The 23783-nt window shown below is 41.9% G+C and overlaps 1 protein-coding gene across 2 annotated transcripts in view; it reads left to right on the top strand.

The window, feature by feature from the left end:
- scara5 (scavenger receptor class A, member 5 (putative)) overlaps window positions 1–23783 on the top strand; it is a 103587-nt gene that overhangs the window by 44514 nt on the left and 35290 nt on the right. For both annotated transcript variants that reach the window (XM_062044900.1, XM_062044899.1), the window contains 4 exons: window positions 7426–7568; window positions 16823–17001; window positions 17087–17213; window positions 18060–18228. In XM_062044900.1, coding sequence (XP_061900884.1) covers window positions 7426–7568; window positions 16823–17001; window positions 17087–17213; window positions 18060–18228 — 618 coding nt within the window. The remainder of the gene's footprint in view (window positions 1–7425; window positions 7569–16822; window positions 17002–17086; window positions 17214–18059; window positions 18229–23783) is intronic.

Here is a 23783-nt window from a genome sequence, read left to right as displayed (position 1 = left end):
ATCAAATCTTAATGGAGGTGTTTAGATGTGTTTTAAGGGCTTTTATAGGCAGAAAAGCTCAATTGTAAGCGGACTTTTGATTGCATTTTTTAATATTTAAAATACATGAAAAAATATATACATCCATCGTCATGTCTTTCTTAATGATTGTGAACAATAGGCAAAATTCTAAAAAAAAAAAAAGTGCAGATCACCTTTAAGAAGATTTTTCAATATTTACATGTATGTGTGCATTAGTGTTGTCTTGGTACCAATATTTTGGTACTGGTACTTTTCAGAGGAAGTATAGTACCGAATATGATTCATTAGTATCGTGGTACTATACTAATACAGGTATACCGTACAACCCTAGTGTGCATAAATATGTTGTGCTTTTTTTAAATAACCAAATTATATATATATATATATATATATATATATATATATATATATATATATATATATATATATATATATATATATATATATATATATATATATATATATATATATTTATTTTATTTTTTTTATTTTTTTTTTGCAAATATTTTTATTGAAGTTTACAGTTAAAATCACATTTAACAGTCATACTTTGGTCACGCAAAACCTACATACAATCACACATCCACTCATACCCACTCACATGCACACTTGAGGAGAGAGGTGCACTTAAACTCCAACAATTCAAGGTTTACAGTATAAACATTATTAGAAAAGATACCCAGATATTGTATATATTTATCCATCCATCCCGCTCTGGCTCAGGATCAGCAGGCTATCCAGACCATAGCAAGATGGATGAACATTCCTCTGCATCAAGGATCCTCAGGAAGTGATCCCAAGATCACCTCTCGAGGGCCTTTCCACCGTTCACACTTAAAAAAGAAAAGGAAAGTCACAGAAGTTGATCAGATGTAAAACAATACAAAATAAAAAGTCACAAAAAATAAATACATAAATAAGCAAGTAAACCGTGGGAAGGCCATATCAGAAGTAACAAAAAACAAACAAACAATAATGTAGGATCAATACAGAAAATAATAAAGATAATAAAAAATGAATACACCTACAAAAAAGATGGCAGGTTTTTTTTGTTTTGTTTTTTCTTAAATGTCTAAATTATGATTCAATATATGTCAGTAAAGGTTTCCAGGTTTGTTCCCATTTATTCATACTTGCAGAGTTTATAAATCGTATTCTTTCAAGAGTCATTACATTCACAAGTTCATTTAGCCAGTTCCTGAAGTTGGGTGCAGATGGGCTTTTCCAGTCTTTGAGAATGAGTCTTTTGGCCAAGACCGTCCCAAGCAGCAACACGGCTGTAATATATTTTGGAAGTTTTTGTGTTTCTGAAGACCACCCAAACAAGATTATATCCCTGTCAGGGACAAGTTTTCTCTGATATACCCCCGAGTAAAAAAAGAAAATGCTGGACCAAAATGATTGAATAATTGGACATTCCCAAAACGAATGAGACAGTGATCCTTCAGCAGATTTACATTTATCACAAAGTGGAGATGTATCAGGATAAAATTTGTGTAATAAGACTTTGGAGTAGTAAAAACGATGAATCACTTTAAACTGTATGAGCCTAAGTCTGCTGGTAATTGAGCAATTGTGAATTTGAGAGAGTGTCCGTTCCCATTGCTGTTTGGGTATTGTTATTCTTAGTTCCTGTTCCCAGGCTCTTTTAACACTGTCTGCTGATGTCATGGGCATAATGAAGCAGCTGGCAAATTTGGCGATAAGCTTTTTACTTGTGGGTGATAAATTTAGTAATTCTAAGAGAGGGTGTTTTTCATTTACCAGATGATACTTTGAAATGTTTTCTTTAATAAATTTTTTTGCCTGCAAATAGCAAAACCAACTGAATTGGGACAACTTGAACTTGATTCGCAATTGCTCAAATGATGCAAGACTGTCCTCGACAAACATGTCTTTTATGCATTTAATTCCATTCAAGTACCAGTTAAAAAAAATTCTGTCTGTTATCGATGGAATAAATGCATGATTGTGAGACAATGGTGAATACATAGTTGCATTGGAAATATTCAATTGTTTTTTAATTTGAGAAAGAATTTTGATAGAATTTCTTACTACTACACTATGGCTTGTTGATTTAATAGAAGAGACTGGTTTAGTAAAAAGTAAAGATAGCAATGATGTGTAAGGTTTAACTAATGACTGCAGTTCCAATTTCAGCCACAAGGGAGCAGAATTAAGTGATTCATTCTTTGGGAACCCCATCTTCCAATAGGTCAATGCGTTCAGATTTGATGCCCAATAATAATTTTTGAACATTGGGAGACCCAGCCCCCCTTCCCTTGTAGATCCGAATAAGTGCTTTTTAGATATTCTGCGTTTTTTATATCCCCACACAAAATCTAGAACTAAAGATTCAAGTTTTTTGAAAAAATGTGCAGGAATTAGAATTGGTAAATTTTGAAAAAGATAGGTAAATTTTGGCAGGGTAATCATTTTGACAGCATTCACTCTACCCAACATAGAGAGGGGTCTTACAATACTCTATACACACTTTCAATTTCTCAAAAGCTTCAGTAAAGTTCAATTTTAGTAATGATTCATAATTTTTAGATATTTTTAAGCCGAGATAGGATATATAGTTTTCTGCAACTTTAACCGGGTTTTGACTGATCTTAACATTATCTCCAAGGAACATAAGCTCGCTTTTGGACCAGTTTATTTTCTAACCAGATATTTTACCAAAAGAGTCTACATATTCTAAAAGGAGTGGTAATGCAATTTCTGGCTCAGTAAGTGTAACAAGTACATCATCTGCATAAAGTGAGATGAGACTCTCTGATGTGCCCACTGAAAATCCCTTAATATTAGAGTTCATTCTGAAACCAATAGCCAGTGGTTCTAGGACCAGATTGAAAAGTAAGGGCGAAAGGCAATCGCCCTGTCTCACGTCACGATGTAATTCAAAACTATCCGATATTACATTATTAGTTATGACATATGATTTTGGTGCAAAATAAATTATTTTAACCCATTTTATAAAATGTTCTCCCAACCCAAATAATTTGAGAACATGAAATATATAAGCCCACTCAATTGAATCAAAAGCTTTATGAGCATCCAGAGTCAGGATGGCTGCCTTTTTGTTTCCTATGCAGTCCGAGTACAACAGGTTCAATAATCTCCGTACATTGCCAAAAGAAGGTCTGTCCGGGATAAAACCAACCTGATCCGGATGGATAATTTCTGTTATGTGGTTGCTTAACCTTGTTGCGAGTACCTTAGTTAGAATCTTATGGTCTAGATTGAGCAGGGAAATAGGTCTATAATTGGCTGGATCGAGTGGATTTTTTCCCTTTTTTGGTATTATACATATATGAGCTTCATACAAGGAGCTTGGAAGTTTATTGTTTACGAAAGAGTCATTTAACATTCTTAATATTATAGGGGACAGTATTTCACTAAAAGCTTGATAAAACTCTGCACCAAATCCATCTGGACCAGGGCTTTTATTCACGGAGAAAGATTTCAGTGCTTTTAGCAGTTCTTTAGTTGAAATAGTATTGTTTAAAGAATTCTGATGGTTTGGACTCAGTTGAGGTAGATTTAATGGAGTAAAAAAATCATTTAAATCATTAACCGATATAGCTGAACTAGATTTATATAATTCTGAATAAAAGTCTTTAAAGACATTGTTGATATCCTGTAAATCTGTACATGTTTCACCTGTTTTTGAGCATATTTTGTGGATAGCAGCTTTAGCTTGATCTCCTTTGAGCTGTCTAGACAGAAGTGTTTGTGGTTTATCAGATATTTCAAAATGTTTGTTTATTTTTCAGTAAGAGTTTAGATACTTCCCCGTGAAGAAGGGAATTGTATTCATTTTTCAGTTTCAGCATCTTATTATAGTCAGACTGCAAAAGAGAATTTATATGAATTTCTTCCATTTCTTTAATTTCTTTTTCCAGTTCTTTATGCCTTTTTCTTACTTCTCTTTGTTTTGAGCTTTCAAATGAAATGATATATCCTCTCACAGTAGCTTTAAGGGCTTCCCACAATATAGAGTCTGAGACCTCTCCGTTATCATTCACCTCAATAAACTCTTGGATAATCTTGTTCATATACTCTTTAAAATCTTCATATAATAATAATTGTGGATTAAATCTCCATTTTTGTTTGGTTTTATGGAGATCAATTTGGATCTGCATACTCATAGGGCTGTGATCTGAGATGACTCTACTGTGGTACTCAGGATTACTGACATTGGAGAGAGCAGAGGCTTCTACTAAGAAGTAATCGATTCTTGTGTAAGAATTGTGTACAGCGGAGTAAAATGAATACTCCCTTTTATTAGGATTTTTGTTCTCCATATGTCTATGATATTTCTTGATCTCATAAGATTATTAATGGTTTTAGTTGAGTTAGCAATTACATGAGATTTAGTTGACAATCTATCTAAAGTGGGATCCAAAAGGCAGTTAAAATCACCACCAATGTAGATATGAGAGGAGTTATCATCAGGAAGTAGACCAAAGACTCTATGATAAAAGTTTGAGTCATCTGTGTTTGGTCCATAGATATTCAAAAAAGTTACTGGGTAGGCTGTAATATGACCATTTAATAAAATAAATCTTCCGTTAGGGTCAATTATTTTTGATGTAAGTATGAAAGGCACATTTTTATGAAATAAAATGGCTACACCTCTTGCTTGTGAAGTAAAGGGTGCATGATAAACCTGAGATATCCAGCTAGCTTTAAGTTTGTGTTGGTTGTCTTTACAGAGATGTGTTTCTTGTAAGAATAAAACGTCTGCTTTTAATGAATTTAAGTGTGAAAAAACCTTCCCTGCTTTAATATTTTTAGCTAAACCCCTGACGTTCCATGAAACTAGTGTAATTTTTTTCTTATAAGTTGACATTAAAGTTTTTTAGGGTATTTTATCTTTACGTGAAAAAAAACCTTAGTAATTGGCAAGTTGAAATATAATTGTGCACCTCTCTCCTCCACATGCATGCTCAGATTCACACATACACAACACTCACACCCCATTGTTCCCCCCTCCCTCATGATGTTATCCATACGACATCGTGTTGGTCGATTCCCCAGTCCAAAAGTCCCCCATCCCCACCCCCATCTTCAGGCGCAGGGCGCATGCTAGTAGTTGCGTTCACTGCTCCAAGCACTAGCTCAGCAGCGAAATGTTTTCTTTTTTTTTTCCTGCGTCCTCCGGTGAAATAAACCTCAGTGAAAAAAGTGTATTTCTGCTTTATGCTGATCATAAGCCTTGTGTGGTGGAGCCGTTATTGATGATTAGCCACTAAGATGTTTTATAATGAAAGTCTTAGTGTCTGTAGGAGAGGTAAACACCTTTACCTGGTCGTTGTACTCCACATGCAGGCGAGCTGGAAAACGCAGCATAAACTTGATTTCCTTCTCCCGCAGCGTGTTCATTACCTCTCGAAAGGCCCGTCTTTGCGCTGTCACCTCGGCAGTGTAGTCTGGAAACAGGAAGACGCGCAATCCGTTGTAGATCAGCTCCTGGCCGCGGCTCAGTCGAAGAAGTAGCTCCTTGTCCTGGTAGAAGTGTATCCTTGCGATGATGCTCCTGGGGCGCTCGCCGTCACCATAGCGAGCGAGCGGGACACGGTGCGCTCGGTCCACCACCACTGGCTTGGAGAAGTTATTCGCTCCAAACAACTTTGGTATCAGGTCCGCAACGAAATCCGTAAGTCTTCCCTTTTCTTCTTGCTCTGGTATCCCGACTATTTTTAAGTTATTACGTCTTGAGCGCCCTTCCAATTCGTCAATTTTAGCTGCCAATTTCTCATTGCTCTTCTGCGTTTCAGTCAGTTTTTGTCCGAGCGCTTCGATGCGGCGCTCATGTTCGGAACCTTGCTGCTGCATGTCATCCACTCTGTTGGTCAATGCCGCTTGCTTGCTTGTAAGAGCCTCAAGCTTTTCCTCAAGCATGTCAAAACGTTTGTTGATAGACTCGAGTATTTTATCCAGCAACTTCTCCAAAGTTGATGACGCCATCTCAGCGCCAGCCTCGAGCTCGTTTACGGCCACAGGTGACTCTGATTGCTTCCCTCTTCGTGTCTTGGGCATAATTATTGTTATGTTGTCTTGATAGAGTATAACTCACCCAGAGTGATAGGCATGCATATAGTTAGCCAAGAACTATATGCATGCCTATCAATTAAAAAAATTAAGTTTTAATTTAAAAAAAAAAGCAGAATTTGAGTTAAATCTTAAAGTTTTCACCGGAGTTACCGCAGAGGCAAACTACTGCTTGCGCATCTTAGCCACGCCGAAGTGTCTTGCCCACCAATTATATATTTTTTTATAATTATTCTGGACGCATGTCATTATTTTCTTTTACAGCATAAAAATAATAGCTGTCAAAATCATCTAGGTTTTATTGACAAATATGTATTTAAAAAATACATATAAATATATAAAAGATAAAAATGCATACTTTGAAACGCCTCACTTCTAAAAATGTTTTTCACACATGTCTCTCTTTAAAAATTGCTTTAAACCCACTTTGTTTTCAATTATTGCTTTGCTCATACGTCATAGAAACTGGAAATTGTGATGTATCATGTTTTATGCATGCATTTTCAAAATAAACACAAACTCATCTCAAATCAACTCAACTCATACAGTGTTTGTTCTCAAGTGTGTCGGTTGTGTACTTGCATTGCAGACAGACCATCATTTAGCAATTAGCTGGCATGGTTGCGGACCATTAGGAATAAAGCTAACATGCATAACAAGCATCGATTCAGGGTTTTTCTCTCTTGCGCGAAGATCCTCCACTTTTGGATTAAACATTTTAGGGACTCTGCGGGAATCCCCCCAATAACTTAAAATCTTTTAACTCGTGCATTGACGATGTCATCGCTGCGTCATGCTTGTGATTGCAAAGCTTTGAAAACATCTGCGTGAGGATGATAAAGTGGTTACAAAGCAGCCAACAGAATGTGAAGCAGGTCCACTTTACACTGCAGCCAAGCACAAGACAGGAAAGACTAATTTATGTATTTGCTGTCAAAGAACAGAGCTTTGCAGCTCAATCCAAAAAAACACAGGAAGCCTATTTCTTGGATTGACAAAATGTTCTTTAGCTGGGATGAAATGTCAACACATTGCTGTAGATTTGCTCTCTGTTCGCTTTTTTGGCCCTGCAGGCCAAATTCAACACCAGCACTTAGTTACGTTTCCAACAAGCGATGCAGCGGAGCATGACGCATCGTCAACGCCGGTCTGCAAAAAAATGCTTTTCAGCTTAAACAAATGATTATGGTATGGACTCAGCGCGCTTGAGAGGTTGCGACATCTGCTCTGCATTTAACACGAGGCCGTGATCCAAGCTGATCGGTCATGACAGAGCATTCCCTTTCTTTTCTCTGCTGTTGCTGAGAGATGACCGTCAACAAGCTCCTCTCCTCCTCCTCACAGTGTCTCGCTCCCAGACCACGTCACAGCGGCAGCATCTGCTGATGGAGAACGCTCAGGGTGACATCCTGGAAAACATCTGGAAGCTGGAGAACCTCTTCCAGAACCACAGCGACTGGCTGCAAAGACTGGAGGTTGTCATTAAGGTGTGACACTGCAACTCTTCAACGTTATATATTATTATTATTAGTGGGTCATCCATGGTTGCGTCAGGAAGGGCATCCAGCGTAAAAACTATGGAAACATTTTTCATGCGACCACTGACATTGCCGAAAGTAGATGCATACATTGTTGTAAAGGTCTGGCAGTCTCAAAATTGCCACAATGGTGTATTGGAAGTGTGTTGTTCAAAGTCTGTGGCTTTGTTGCTAATGAGCAGAGTGTGGTTCTGCACAAACTTTTACATAACGTATCATTACAAATTGTCATACAGTGGTACCTCAACTTAAGAGTGCCCCAACTTAACATTGTTTTGAGATAAGAGCTATCAACCTCTTAAGGCCCAAGTTGTTTGTTTACATGCTTTTTTTATTTCTCTTTGCTATTTGGGCTTATTGGACCCTAATTAGAATAAAAAAACTAAGAATCATCTTTTGATATGATGTACTTAGTCCATAAGTAACAAACGTGTACTTCATGTTCAGTGAAATGCTAATTCTTATTTTTACACTTTTTTTTCCAAATTCCATTGTATGTTATACTCTTTTGACACCACCAGATGGTAGTATAATTGTCCACATAAGACCCCAATTCAGTAGTGTACACAGTTTTGGAAATAAGAGCTAAAAGGTGCTGTCCACGCATGTGGCCACTAAGGCCTTTAGAGTTAATGTTGTTCTTCAAGTTGCAAGCAAAAACTTTAGTTAAAAACATTCCCGCCATTTGATGGTGTAGCAAATGTCACAATGTACACCGTAAGCAGGGCCGCCTTAATGCACAGGCTGAGGCCCAGGGGCCCCAACCCAGTGAGGGGCCCCTGACTTGCAATTAGTGTTTATAGCTGTCAATCACAGACAGCTCCGATTCTTGTAGCGATTGTGTACTTTCTCTCTCTGTTTTTTTTTTCCCTACTGCTCCGGTCGCCGGTGTGGGAGGCGATCATGCTGACTACTGAGCTAAAAGCACAAGCAATCTCCCAGATTGCTAGCACTATTCTTTAAGTTGACTAGCCTCTGTTACACTTGCACAGATGTGCACACGCCCGTCGCAAAGGAGATGTATTCATGAACTAAATCATTTTTTAATTGGATGATATTTTTGCATTATTGCTGTTCTTTTGAGTAAAATCCCGATTGCCCCCCATTAGGTTAAGGCGGCCCTGCCCCTAACATCTGACTTAAACATCTGGTATTACTCTCTAGTATTAGCTTATAGCTAGAGATGGACATGACCTTGCTTTTCCAACCATGAGAAGGAAGAAAGTGAGTGTGAAGGACAGTTCATGATAGTCATTGAATTCAAAAAAGAAATCATCAAAAACATGACCGAGCATGTAGCTAGCTAACTTAACGAAACAATTGGGGTATTTCACCGCTAGTCTGCACCATACTGAAGCAGAATGAGTCTAATACCAACTGTCAAGACTTGATTCTTGGGTTGTGTTCCTCCGGAAGGCAAAGGAAAATTGGCGCGTGCAAGACGTGAATTTAAATACATGATTTAATTTTAACAAATAAAAAAAAAGGAATAAACAAAAGGCGCTCACAGTGGAGGTAAAAAACTTGACTAGGAAAACAAAAGGCGCGCACAAAGGCGGAAATACAAAACTTGGTAATAAACACAAAACTTGCATAAATGCAGAAACTATGAACAATTAAACAAAAACACTCACTGTGGCATAAATGAACAAAACTTACTTGGCAAATAACTGTGACATGACATGAAGCAGAGTGCTGAAATAGTGTGAGGACGCCAGGACGAACAACAGAAACAGACAGATTTAAATAGTGACGTGATCAGTGAAAACAGGTGCGTGACTCGAAACGTGAAACAGGTGCGTGACAAGACAGGTGAAAACTAATGGGTGACCATGGAAACCAAACCAAACAAGGAAGTGCAACCAGGAACTAAAAAGAGTCCAAAAAACAAACACATGGCCAAAACAAAAACATGAACAGACATGACGCATGACCAAAACAAAAACATGAACAGACATGACAGAACCCCCCCCCTTACGGACAGATCCCAGATGTCCAAAAAACAGGATCAAGAGTCATGGGAGGGCGGGAGGGGGACATGGCGGTGGGTCGCCAGGCCAAGTGGCCCCGAATCCACCGAGGCATAGTCATGTGGCAGCGGCGAGTGGAACGCCGCCGCCACAGGCGAGGTGGACGACCCGGGAAGGGCCACATGCGTGGCCGACGAAGCGCTGGGCGCACTTGGCGTGGCGGACGCCCAGGTAGTGGCCACAACCGTGGCAGACAAGGAGGCAGGAGCGTCGTCGTCATTGCAGGCGTGGAAGCCGCAGATGACGCAGGTGCGGGTGCAGCAGACAAAGCAGGCGGCGAAGCTTGGCGTGGCACTTCGGGCGGCGAAGCTTGGTCTTGGCCGCTTGGAGGGTCTTGGCTGCTTGGAGGGTCTTTGTCTTGGCGAGGGTCTTGGCGAGGGTCTGGGTCTTGGTCTTGGACTTGGCGTGGTTGGTCTTGGTCTTGGACTTAGACTTGGCGTGGTTGGTCTTGGACTTGGTCTTGGCGTGGTTGGTCTTGGACTTGGCGTGGTTGGTCTTGGACTTGGCGTGGTTGGTCTTGGACTTGGTCTTGGCGTGGTTGGTCTTGGACTTGGTCTTGGCGTGGTTGGTCTTGGACTTGGTCTTGGCGTGGTTGGTCTTGGACTTGGTCTTGGCGTGGCGGTGCTTGGACCTGGTCTTGGCGTGGCGGTGCTTGGACCTGGTCTTGGCTTGGGGGCGCTTGGTCTTGGCGTGGAGCTGCGACTGGCGGCACTTGGCGTCGTGGAGCTGCGACTGGCGGCACTTGGCGTCGTGGAGCTGCGACTGGCGGCACTTGGCGTCGTGGAGCTGCGACTGGCGGCACTAGGCGTCGTGGAGCTGCGACTGGCGGCACTTGGCGTCGTGAAGCTGCGACTGGCGGCACTTGGCGTCGTGAAGCTGCGACAGGTGCCTGGCGTGGAGCAGGTACTGGTGGCGCTTGGCGTGGTGGAGCTTGGCGTGGAGCTGGGCGTGGAGCTGCGACTGGTGGCGCTTGGCGTGGTGCAGGTGGAGGTGGCCTAGCTGGAGGCTGTGGCTTGGCAGGTCGAAAGACTGGTGGTGGGGGCCGTGCTGGTGGCTGTGGCTTGGCATGGCAATGCTGAACCACCCCACCTGAACATTTCCCAGCCCTAGCTACCCCCCCCCCCCCCCCCTCAAGGAGCGGATCCCAGACGCGCTCCCCGCGGTCTGGAACCGTCTTTTGGGGTGGGTGGAGGGAGGTCAGGAGGGGGGCTAAATCCTCCCCTCTAAATTGTCCAAAAAGTCTTTCTTCTTGTACCTGGGATCTTGTGGGTGAAAAAAAAAAGTGTGACTTGGGCGTGGCTTGAGTCCTGGGGTGCGGGGCATGAAAACTGGGTGACTGTGACTGACAGGATCTAATTTGTAAAAACATGTCCTGATAATGTCTTATAATGTTTTTACAGTCTTTTGCTGGAGGTGAGTGATCAAAAGAAAAAGTCTTGAAAAAAAAATCCTGGTCTGTGATGTCATCAGGGCGAAGCCGGGCTGGCTGCTGCTTGCTTCCGCCCGGAGGGGGAGGGGCTTGTGGGAGCGGCGTGTCCTTCCGGCTCGCGGAAGTCTTCCCTCGTCCTTGGCGACGCTTCCGGGACGGGAACGACGCGCCGATCGGCACCAGCTTGCCTCCATTCCCCCACATCATCCCCCTGCGCTCCCTGGGGGAAAAGCGCAGCGTCTCAGTCTCCATCGCGCGCAGCACCTCCCAAGAAGCCTCGTCAATAACGTCCAATTTTCTTGCGGAGAAACTCTTCTGCTGGCGTCCTACTGTCAAGACTTGATTCTTGGGTTGTGTTCCTCCGGAAGGCAAAGGAAAATTGGCGCGTGCAAGACGTGAATTTAAATACATGATTTAATTTTAACAAATAAAAAAAAGGAATAAACAAAAGGCGCTCACAGTGGAGGTAAAAAACTTGACTAGGAAAACAAAAGGCGCGCACAAAGGCGGAAATACAAAACTTGGTAATAAACACAAAACTTGCATAAATGCAGAAACTATGAACAATTAAACAAAAACACTCACTGTGGCATAAATGAACAAAACTTACTTGGCAAATAACTGTGACATGACATGAAGCAGAGTGCTGAAATAGTGTGAGGACGCCAGGACGAACAACAGAAACAGACAGATTTAAATAGTGACGTGATCAGTGAAAACAGGTGCGTGACTCGAAACGTGAAACAGATGCGTGACAAGACAGGTGAAAACTAATGGGTGACCATGGAAACCAAACCAAACAAGGAAGTGCAACCAGGAACTAAAAAGAGTCCAAAAAACAAACACATGGCCAAAACAAAAACATGAACAGACATGACGCATGACCAAAACAAAAACATGAACAGACATGACACCAGCAAAGGATTTTAAAATAATATCTAAACAGTGGACATTTATCCATGTAACTATGGAAAAGCTGCTGATAGTGTATTTGACGGAGAAGCATCTTAAAGGAGATACCATAGAAGTCCACTCGCTGTACATTATTATTACAAGTTATCTTTTCTTTTAAACATGCATGGTACATGTTAGAATTGTGCTGTTTTGGTGGGTCCAAGGACCAATTAAATGTATTTTTAAAAAAATTGAGACAAGAAGCATTTTGAGTTAAGAGCTTCGTCACCGAACCGAATAAGCTTCTAAATGGAATGTCTATGGATGTTCTCATTAATCCACGTCATTGTAATCTCAGGGCATTCAACCGATCGCAACTAGACCGTATGGTCTGTTTTAAAAGACGCTTCGCCTCTCATCCAAGTTAATGCTCATAGACTTAGATTGGTCAGATCTAGTCTAGCAGCTGGTTCCAAATCCCCAAATATTTATACTCCAACACCAGGAGGGTGTGCCTGGGCAAGGATATTTTTATCCTATCGTAGTGAAAAAAACAACGTTTGAGATGTTTCTGTCTTCTAAGACAAACCAAACAGTCCAGTTGCGATCGATTGAATGCCCTGAGGATGACCTGGATGAATGATGACATTCATAGACACGTTTCTAAACATTTCGGGATGGATACAATACAACTGGTGCAGGTATATGAATAGTTGGCTCGGAAGGTCGCAACCACTTTAGGTTCAACCTGAAATGTAGACAAAATGGCCTCATATACCTTCGTTCCACCATGATGCTGGACAGACACAATCCTGTTGAAGGTGCAAAAACAACTGAGAGAGTATGACAGAAGTCCACTCTTCAAAGTAAATGCTGTTAAAGGCCTACTGAAATGATTTTTTTTTATTTAAACGGGGATAGCAGATCTATTCTATGTGTCATACTTGATCATTTCGCGATATTGCCATATTTTTGCTGAAAGGATTTAGTATAGAACAACGACGATAAAGATTGCAACTTTTGGTATCTGATAAAAAAAAGGCTTGCCCCTACCGGAAGTAGCGTGACGTAGTCAGTTGAACATATACGCAAAGTTCCCTATTGTTTACAATGATGGCCGCATGAAGTGAGAGAGATTCGGACCGAGAAAGCGACAATTTCCCCATTAATTTGAGCGAGGATGAAAGATTTGTGGATGAGTAAAGTGCAAGTGAAGGACTAGTGGGGAGTTGAAGCTATTCAGATAGGGAAGATGCTGTGAGAGCCGGGGGTGACCTGATATTCAGCTGGGAATGACTACAACAGTAAATAAACACAAGACATATATATACTCTATTAGCCACAACACAACCAGGCTTATATTTAATATGCCACAAATTAATCCTGCATAAAAACACCTGCGTGTTTGTTATGCTAGCTCCTAGCTCCTATGCTAGCTCCTAGCTCCATAGAACACGCCAATACAATTCAAACACCTGATCAACACACACAATCACTCAGCCCAAAAGACCGTTCACCTAACCCAAGGTTCATAAAGCTTATATATTTTTAAAAAAGTTACGTACATACGCAAAAAAAAGTTGCGCACATACGGTCAAGCGATCAAATGTTTAGAAGCCAAAGCTGCATACTCACAGTAGCACGTCTGCGTCTTTGTCATCCAAATCAAAGTAATCCTGGTAAGAGTCTGTGTTGTCCCAGTTCTCTACAGGCGTCTGTGTATCGAAGTCAAAAGTCCCCCTGGTTAGAGTCTCTGTTATCCGAGTTCTTCCATCTTGACTGCATCTTTCGGGAATGTAAACAAAGAAGCGCCGGCTGTGTACTGTTGTTGCTGACTACGTTCGAAAAATACGTCCATTTCGCACCGACAACTTTCTTCTTTGCTTGCTCAGCTTCCTTCTCCATAATGCAATGAACATGATTGCAACAGATTCACGAACACAGATGTCCAGAATACTGTGGAATTATGAAATGAAAACAGAGCTTTTTCGTATTGGCTTCAATGTGGAAGGCATACCCGTGTTCGCCGGGCAACGTCACGCGCATACGTCATCCTCAGAGGCGTTTCGAACCGGAAGTTTAGCGGCAAATTTAAAATGTCACTTTATAAGTTAACCCGGCCATATTGGCATGTGTTATAATGTTAAGATTTCATCATTGATATATAAACTATCAGACTGCGTGGTCGGTAGTAGTGGGTTTCAGTAGGCCTTTAATTATCATCACAAGTTAGCTTTTCTTTTTAAAAGGCATGTTACATGTTAGAATTGAATACATTTAAAGATTAGAAGTGTTTTGAGTTAAGAGTTACGCTACAGAAGCAATTAAGCTTCTAAGTTGAGGTACTTCTGTAACACTGTAAAGACTGAAATATAGTCTCACGTCACGTAGCTTTCGTCCTCTTGACGGCGTCTTGAATCGTTTATTGCTCTTCCGTGAGGGCTGACGCGTGACTTGGGATTTTCTGCCGAAACGCTAGAAGCAATGTTTTCCTCAACTTCTGTTTTCTAGTTACTGGCTTCCTGTGTGTAGTACCAAAGCGCCTGAAGTGACATCAACATTGTTTTCTGAGCTGGAACTAATCATTTTTAAATAACAGTCACTTTTATTCTCCATATTGCTCCTAAAACAGAGGAGAAGACTGTCGTGAATGTGGGTTGTGTGACCCCTAGACTTGTCGGGAATGAAAAGCTACTAAAAAAACGGTTACGTGTACAGGGGAAGAAGACAGCACAGACAGCAGGGACGTCGTTTTAGCTCTATTTGTTAGTATATATATTTACAAAAGTATGGAGTGTGAAACTAATCCAAATGTGTATATGTGCGACTATGTGTAGAGATTAACTGAAGAGTGTTACCCGGAGTGTTGAGCGAGGTGCGGAAGTCCAAGAGGGGCAAGGCAGGCTCGAAGGTCCAGAGACAGGCAGGAAGTCGGGGGCAATAGCGAGGCATCAAAATCCGTGTCCAGGCGGGAGGTTGAGATCCAAGAGGCAGCCAGGGAACCGGACGGAATACGGGGAGATGAGACACACAGCTTGTGACGCGGGAACGGAGGAATGCTGCTGGATCGACAAGGAACATGAGACAAATGAACACGAAGAGAGAGAGAGAGAGAGAGAGAGAGAGAGAGAGCATAGAGCTAGATATGACAGCTTACTGTACGGGAACAGGTCACTACGTTCTGGCCCGGAACGCAGGTCTGCACTGGCTTAAGAAGCCCCGGAAGCTCATCAGCGACAAGTGTGTAGATTGCTGATGGAAAGCAGCTGCTTGATGCAGCCGGAGTGACGCGCGCTGGAATGTGCTTGGAGGTGTGCCCAGCGCAGCGCACAGATAAATACGCACTGGGGTGCGCCAGGGCCGTGACAAAACCTACAAATCACAGTGGAGGTGTGCCTAAATGCCCGCAGCAGAGGGAGGAGCCAGCGGACCTCAGTCACCCAAGCGACGTGAACCAAGACCATATCTCAGGCTTTACGCTGCACTTGTCCAACGTAACAAACATGCTCACATTACACTGGCATTTTAACAACATCATGCTAGGTTAGCCTGTTCACTAAAGAAAAAGATCAAACATAGAGCTCCCACGTTTGTAGTTTACAGTGGGACAAGTTTTATTTTAGGACATGTAGCAAAGCCTTTTTTTACAGCAATATTCAGAGCTGTCGAGTCAAACAGTGTCATGTCCATGAGGAAGGAGATTTTTTCTTTGTTAAAACTGCCTCTTGGTACTCGTTGAGGAATCAATCAATCAATCAATCAATGTTTACTTATATAGCCCTAAATCACAAGTGTCTCAAAGGGCTGCACAAACCACGTCCTGGGCATGACGTTAAAATGCATCCGGCAGTGGAGGCTCCTCTATGGGGTCTTGGGGCACTAGGAGGTTAACCCCTTTACTACTGTTATCCCAGGTGGCCCTTGGCAAAGGCCTTGTACCTTACTTCCCCCTAGCCAGGGATGAAGAGGGGTGAAGACCTCAACGGCGGAGCAGGCGGAAGACGATGTAAGAACCACCACAACGGCTGCAATGGCAGAAGAAGGCACCCTCACATCCATGTGGGCCCAGTTATGGGGAAATAACCCAAGACCTGAACGGTGGAACAGGCAGAGGATGATTGCTAACCCTATGGAGCGTCACAACGGCTGGGATGGCGGATGAAGGCTGCAGCTGAAAAGGGTCCCCAGTCGTATTGGACTCCATGCCACTGGACCCTGACCCGGGTCTGTCAAGGATCGTGTGGTGACTGTCTGTGCACCAGTCTCCCCACGTTAAACAAAGTCACACACAGGCATCCTCCATAAAGGGATATCCCCCTACCAGGAGGATCGTCATACTCGTTCGAGTGACCGCCGATGATGATGATGACAAGCCCCCCCCCCTCGGGCGACCGGTGCAATGGACGCCGAGTGGATCTAGCATAATATTGTGAGAGTCCAGTCCATGGTGGATCTAACATAATAGTGTGAGAGTCCAGTCCATAGTGGGGCCAGCAGGAGATCATCTTGAGTGGAGACAGGTCAGGAGCGCAGAGACGTCCCCAACTGATGCACAGATAAGAGGTCCACCCTGGGTCCCGACTTTGGACAGCTAGCATACATATCACATAGAATATCATAGAATACATATCACTGTCACATTATCATCAAGATATCTGTTTTCACCATGTAAAAAACTGGTTTAAGTCTTTAACGCATTGCGAGAGGTCTTTGCTGTCCCTACATGGAGAAAAAGTACCAATGCTGGACTGACTGGACCAGTAAAGCTATAAATCTACAGTGTTGTGGTGCATCTTAGGCCACACAGGTGTAGTATGACCAGGCAATGATGAAGCTCCTGAACGTTACAGAGCCTGGAGGTGGACATGAGGAGCATGCAGGCGCACTCCCTACATTCAGAAGGCTACCTGGTGCACCTGGACGACCGGCTGGCCTCATTCACCAACTCCGCCGGCAGGAACCTGACAGGCCTGAGCGACGAGGTGGCCCGCACGTCCTCCTGGCTGCACGACCAGCACTTGCTGCTCAGGTAGCGTTGCTAAGCTAATTAAGCCTAGCCTAGCACAGTACGGCGACAAAGACGCACGATAACATGCGGACTGCATACTTTTAAGGGAGACTTCGGGTCAGATGAGCGGACTGAAGGAGAAACTGGAAGAGGTGAACTGGACGGTGGGAGCAGTCAATCACACCTTCAGCAACGACATCAACATCCACCACTTGAAGATACAAGACTTGCAGGTATGACACCTGTCCATTCTCATCTCGCCGTTTACAACAGTTAGTAACCCCTTCCAAAAGGCCTGAAAATACGAGAAAAAAATTCCCATAAAGAAATTAAAACCATTTCAAACACACATTTATTCCTTTGCAGACACACAAAAATATGAACACCTAACACATTTTATAGGGAATTGTGAGAATAATGTGAAATACACCTGGGGATAGGTTGATTGGCAAAACTAAATGGTCCGTAGCGTGTGAATGTGAGTGTGAATGTTGTCTGTCTATCTGTGTTGGCCATGAGATGAGGTGGCGACTTGTTCAGGGTGTACCCCACCTTCCACCCGGGTGCGGCTGGGATAGGCTCCAGCACCCCCCGCAACCTCGTAAGGGACAAGCGGTAGAAAATGGATGGATGGACATATAAATGGTGAATGAAATGTAAAAACACACATTTAACATCACTTTTATCTTTATTAAAGACTCGTAGGCAAAGATGATACTGATTTATTGAACTCAATAGTGTTTCTCACCTTCTTTATTAAAGTGCTGGCACTTTTGCCCCATGGTGGCTTATTTTTTATCTGTACTCAATTTGAAAAATAAATTGAAAGCCTATTCCGTTACACAGTGCACTTGACTGAAGAAAGGAGACTGACACGCAGAGAGTTGTTAACCATCCTGTGTGGGTTCTGGGAACAAATAAACCACACACACACTCACACACATACACATCATGAATATGATTAAATGATTCCCTAAATTATCTCTTTTTAAATAGTGCCATTAAAAGGAGACTTCCGTTAACTGGTTATTATGGCGTTTACTTTGACAGCAATTACGATGTAAATTCTCCTTGTTCAGATCCAGATCAGCAACATAACCGAGGACACGTCCAGTTTGTGGGTGACACATGTCCACACGGAGGCACAGCTGAGGAACGAGATGGAGATCCTCAACACCCTCACTGAGGACCTCCGCTTGAAGGACTGGGAGCACACCATGGCCCTGAAGAATGTCACTTTTTTTGAAGGTCAGCTCCCATATTTATTTTTAGGCCCTTTTCTGCTCAAAAACCCATGCCGTCATAGAACAAGAGGAAACTAAGTACACACATTGGCCATTATTAGGCACACTTCCAATAAAATAATTGTCTACCTTTACAAACATTCCAAACAATGATGACATTCAGTATGTGTTGATCCACTCCAGTCCTGAAGGTGGTTCCAGGGGCATAGCACCAAATTCTGGGTCCTAATATACAAAAATATAAAAATGGCCCCCCATCCCACCTTAAACCAAACATCGCCGCCCAATACACACCCACTTGGCATGTTTACATGCACTAAAAATCTAATTATTGCGTGGATTTGGGTGAAACCAGCTTTTGAAAACACATAAAAGCCCTGCCGTATTTTTCGGACCATAGGGCGCACCAGATGATAAGGCGCACTGCCGATGAGCGGGTCTATTCAGGTCTATTTTCATACAAAAGGTGCACCGGATTTCAGGCGCATTAAAGGGGTCATATTAAGATTAAGGTACTGTGATGATCCGTTGCCCGGATCATGTTTTGCTTAAGTTCAGGATTCCTTTAGTTCTGTTTCAGCACCCCTGGGTATGTGTTCCTGGTTGCCATGGGTGCTGATTATGTTCACCTGCCTCTGGTTAGTGGTCGGGACGCTCACCTGCTCCCGGTCACTAATCACAGAGCTATTTATTCCTGTCTCTCGCTCCACTCTGTCTGGCAGATTTGTTTGCGACACGCAACAATTGGCACTTCTTGTTTCTCGTTCCTGTTTTGGCTATCCTTTTTGCTAAGCGTTACCCTCGCTTCTCATGTTGTAGGCACCTCTTTGGATGTTGGTTGATTTTTCTGGAATAAATCATTCTCCCTACCTGCACGCTGCTTCCTGACGTCCGTTTGCATCTTGGGGAAACGACCAGCGCATAAACATGTGCCCCCGTCGTAACATACAGCAACTGTTTTAATGACATTCAGACTTTACTTAAATCAATAACGGAGCAGAATCTTGTCATCCGTGGCTCACCAGTGCAACAACAACGCCGGAAATGTGTCTCATGAAAAACGTCCAACCGGAACTCTCTAATAACCAAAGTTCCATGGGTGAATTATGTAAACCCATAACATCGATAGTTTTTAGCGCTTACATAGCTAGTTTACTGACAGATATAAGTTAGAACTTTATGCTACTTTATATTAGAAATCGCAACAGCGGAGGATGAATGGCCTATTACGCACGCAAATTTTCAGGACTTGTGCAGATCCCAAATACACATCAGCAGGTACCATAATTTAAGAAAAGTTGGTTTTGCATAATTTTGCGAAACAAAACGGCAGATAATATGTCTGCTAATAGGTACCATTTTGCGGTCCTCATACACACATTATAATAAAACCCGTATGTTGAATCACAGTACGTCTGACTACGGTAGCCGTAATGCTCCAACAATCCATCAAGCGGTGCGTCTTCATAGCTTACCAGAGTCGTAGTATAAAATTTTGACAGATTTTTGAGCGCCGTGTGTAATGTTATATATTCTCAATGGAACATTTAAAGTTTTGGTGTTGTTTACTGGTGTCATCTTGCAGTCTACACGTATCTCTTATATGTGACTGCCGTCTACCGGTCACACTTATCTTTACACCATGTACCAAATAAAGTAGCTTCGAGGTCGGTAAGCACAACCAGAATTATTTTTGTATATTAGGTGCAGCGGCTTATAAGGCGCACTGTCGATTTTTGAGAAAATGAAAGGATTTTAAGTGCGCCTTATAGTAAAAAAAATATGGTAATTACATTTTGACTTTTTAAAAATGGGATTAACATATCTAATCTAACATCTAATCTAATATCGAGATAACCCCACCTAAAATATTTGAGTGTTTTTTTTCTTTTGAAGTTTTTCTTGTTTGTTTGTTTCTACAAAAAAGTGCCAACAAATTCAATAGAAAGTGACTGGAATATGAATTTGAATAATCATATAACCTGGCATTATTCACTTAAATACGATTATAAATTTGTCAAATTTTTCTTCACTTCACAGTGGGAAGTAGAGATTAGCTGATACACAAATTAATATCGTCAGTGGGTAATATGAATCATAATAATAAATCATTATTATTATAAGGATCTTACTATTTATGCATATACTGGGAGTTAAGTCTTTCCTGTCTTTAAAACCTAGCAACGCCTGTGTTTTGTAATCGAGGGTCTTTGAACGCGCCACAGTTTTTGGCAATGAAATGCAAAAGTGAACATTGTACATAACTTACTCCTATGCAGCCACAGACATATTTATTAAATGTTTTCCTTTCTTCTGATGACGTTATGACGTCTGTGTTGTGTTAAGTGTTTGAAGCTATGTTCCTGCTGTACAGGTGGAAAAAACAATTTTGCATTTTTGATAGGGGATGTATTGTTGGTAGTCTTAGACATTCTTGATTTGATTCAGGCAACCTTATTATTGAACTTTCACAGCAATTTATTTTTTTTACTAACATTATATTTTTATAGCTATCTACATGGGAGGAAAACAAATCTTAAAAATGAAGGGGCCTCTTGTGCTTGGGGGCTTCGGTACAACATCCACACTTAATCCCTTACTCCGAAGTCCCTGGGTGGTGGTAATGCACATTAAATGTTTATTCTCCACTGCAGCGCCACCTGCTGTTTTTGGTGGCACACCGCCCTGCTTGGCACCAATGCAAGCAGACTTTAATAGGCCAAAAGTGTGAAAATAGAGTCCTCAGTCCACACTTTTAACTGGATCTTGGCTGGTTTCTGTCCCGGCCTTAGACAAAACATGTCATTTTTGCTTAAACCTACTAGTTTCAACAGAGGATGAGAACATAAGACATCCAATAAATCTCCTTTGGGTGGAGCTGCTGACTGCAGCCAGTAGATGTTTGCAAAAGGAGCAAATCTTGGCATGCAAACATTTGGTTAAGCGCTAACCGGGGGTCTCGCCAGGGGCTGACTCTCTCTGCCAGGGTACCAAATGACTTCCCGGCCTCGTAGGAAGGACGTGATGTCATGATAGCGTGGAAACACCCTGATCTGCATGCCAATCCCCACTCATTATCCTCATGATTAAAATTATGATCGTGTTCATGTTAGCTTGCAAGATGTGCAGCCAAGAAGTTGGACATTTATTTAAGTTTGATTAGGACCGTAATGGGACACCAAAAAATATATACGAATTTTGGAACAAGGACAGGCGGTAGAAATGGATCGATGGAAATTGAGAAATGATGTCATCAAGCTCAAAGATCAAAGACAAATGAACCAGGACAAAAAAAACAGCATTATCATAGCAAATATGATAGTATGCAACTATGGCCCTTGTCAGCTGTGATGACATCATTATCTTTGTAAAGGCTGATTGTTTTGTACGGAATATCATTACATGCTGTCCATGTGCAGGGTTTGCCACAGGACTGCAATCTATTTGTGGCTTTGGCTATTGTCTAATTTGTATAACTGGCCATGGGATGGGCACTGTATTCGATACTTTTAAATGTACTGAACAAATTCCATCGGCAATACCTTTGTTTCATGTGATGTCACAGTTGCAGACTTGACACCGGTTCAAACGTTTGGTGGTGAACAGGTGCATTTTAATAGCGAACTCTGGTTCGCAAATATGCCTGATAGAAAACACTCAAACGTGCAGTAAGGCTTAACTTTACAAGATGTGGTAGCTCAATACATATATGCATATTGTACTACTGATTAGCATTAAGACTTTATATGGTGATTTAAACACTTTTAAATTTGGTCATGAAATGTACAAGTAAGATGCACGTTACAATCAAACAGCTGGCGTGTAAAAGGTACAATACTTACCATTGTTTGCTTCTAAAAATGAATCTGGCAGTCATTTCCCATAATATTGATTAGTTTTTGAGTAATGGGTAGATAACTAACTGTACTTGGAACACCCCTTTCCATCGCCAGACTCGATATGTCGCTCCCTTTTGGTGTGACGTCATCTAAAGAAGTGGAGTCCAATTCCCGGCATAGACAGTGTGGATTAGATATTTAAAACCAATATTTTCATCACTTAATTGCACGTTATAGTCATCCTCGTCCATGATTCCTTCAAAACTGACATGGTTAACATTATGAGCAAAAAATAAATACAGAATAATTTGGAAACATGTATGTGAATTTTACATTTTTTTTGGACAAGCATGGCTTCTTTGCAAGACCCCTCTGATTCAAGTTCTGAGTCAGAGATTTTGCATCCTAATTTTTCAGACCAAAAATCTCAGTAGGGCCAGTTAGCCCCTAATCACGGACTTCAACAGTATTGTTTCGGGTCTAAAGCCGAGGAGGGGGACAGAAACCGTGACCAAAGCGTTGGAGCTGCAGTCTGTGCTCTTTCAGCATTTCCTCAGGCATCTTGAGAAAAACATCAGTAGAAAAGGACCCAAAATAGAACACTAGTGGATAACCTTTTTTTTTTCTTCTTGTTTTGAGGACCTGGGGCCGTACTTATCAAGCTTCTTAGAGTGCCATTTTACACTTAAGTCCTGAGAATTTGTGAAATTTAGTCCTACTCTCAAACTTAAGAATAAAAGCTTTTTATCAACGTTCTTAAGTCTAAGAATCACTCCTACTCTCCACGATATTTAAGAGACCTTCAGAGGTGTCTTAAGTGGTTAGGAGTTGCCAGCAGGGGATGGCACTGAGGCGAGAGAGACGTGCGCGAACGTTCAGGAAGCGGAAGGATGTCCTGGCTTTGTTTGATGACGAGCAGCTGATCAAACGGTATCGTTTAGACAGAGCGGGTATTATTTTTGTCACAGATTTAATACTTTTCGATTCCTTGTTGATTTCTGCATGTGGCTGCAGTGGGCTAGTATATATAGAGCCACCCACACCAGTTTCAAATTAGTTGCCTAATTAATGAATTGGAAAGAACATTTTATGAGAGTAGCGTATGTGTGTGGCCGTGAGGTGAGTGACGTCAGTGAGTGTGTGAGCGAGAGAAGAGAGGGAGCGGTAGCGTGAGTGCCGGCGGGGACTAGTTTGTTTTGTATTATTTTGTAGTTTATTGTCAAAATATACACTCCCATTGTCCACTTAAATATTTCCAAGATATTTCTTTATTCTTAGACAACGGATTCCCTTCCGTGATTGGTCATTTCTATGGACACAGAAATGACGTCACCTAAAATTCAGTTTACGGCACAGAGTAATGTCGTAATTCAGCTCTGAGTGTGACACTTAAGATTCAGTCCTACACTTCGCTGAAAGTGTGAGTAAGACGCTTGATAACTAACTTTTAAGTGCAGCTTTCAGCGAAGAATTTATTTACTCTTAAGTCAACTCTTAGCAGACTTCTTAGGAGTAATTCTAAGAAGCTTGATAAGTACGGCCCCTGGTCTGTTCTCCTTTCTGCGTTTTTCCGCCGGTTCTGACTTAGTCTTTCTCCCCTCAAGGGTGCTCCTGATTTTCGGGATGGAGTCTGTTCAATTATTTTCTATCCAAACTCCGACCAAAACCCTACTTCTTCGAAGTCAGAATCATTAAAATGATTGCTGCAAATTACTTTCAC

The sequence above is a fragment of the Entelurus aequoreus genome, linkage group LG04, assembly GCF_033978785.1.
Source record: "Entelurus aequoreus isolate RoL-2023_Sb linkage group LG04, RoL_Eaeq_v1.1, whole genome shotgun sequence".
Classification (NCBI taxonomy): Eukaryota; Metazoa; Chordata; class Actinopteri; order Syngnathiformes; family Syngnathidae; genus Entelurus; species Entelurus aequoreus.
Note: the sequence above shows the minus strand (reverse complement) of the source record. Positions and strands in the feature narration are given on the sequence as shown.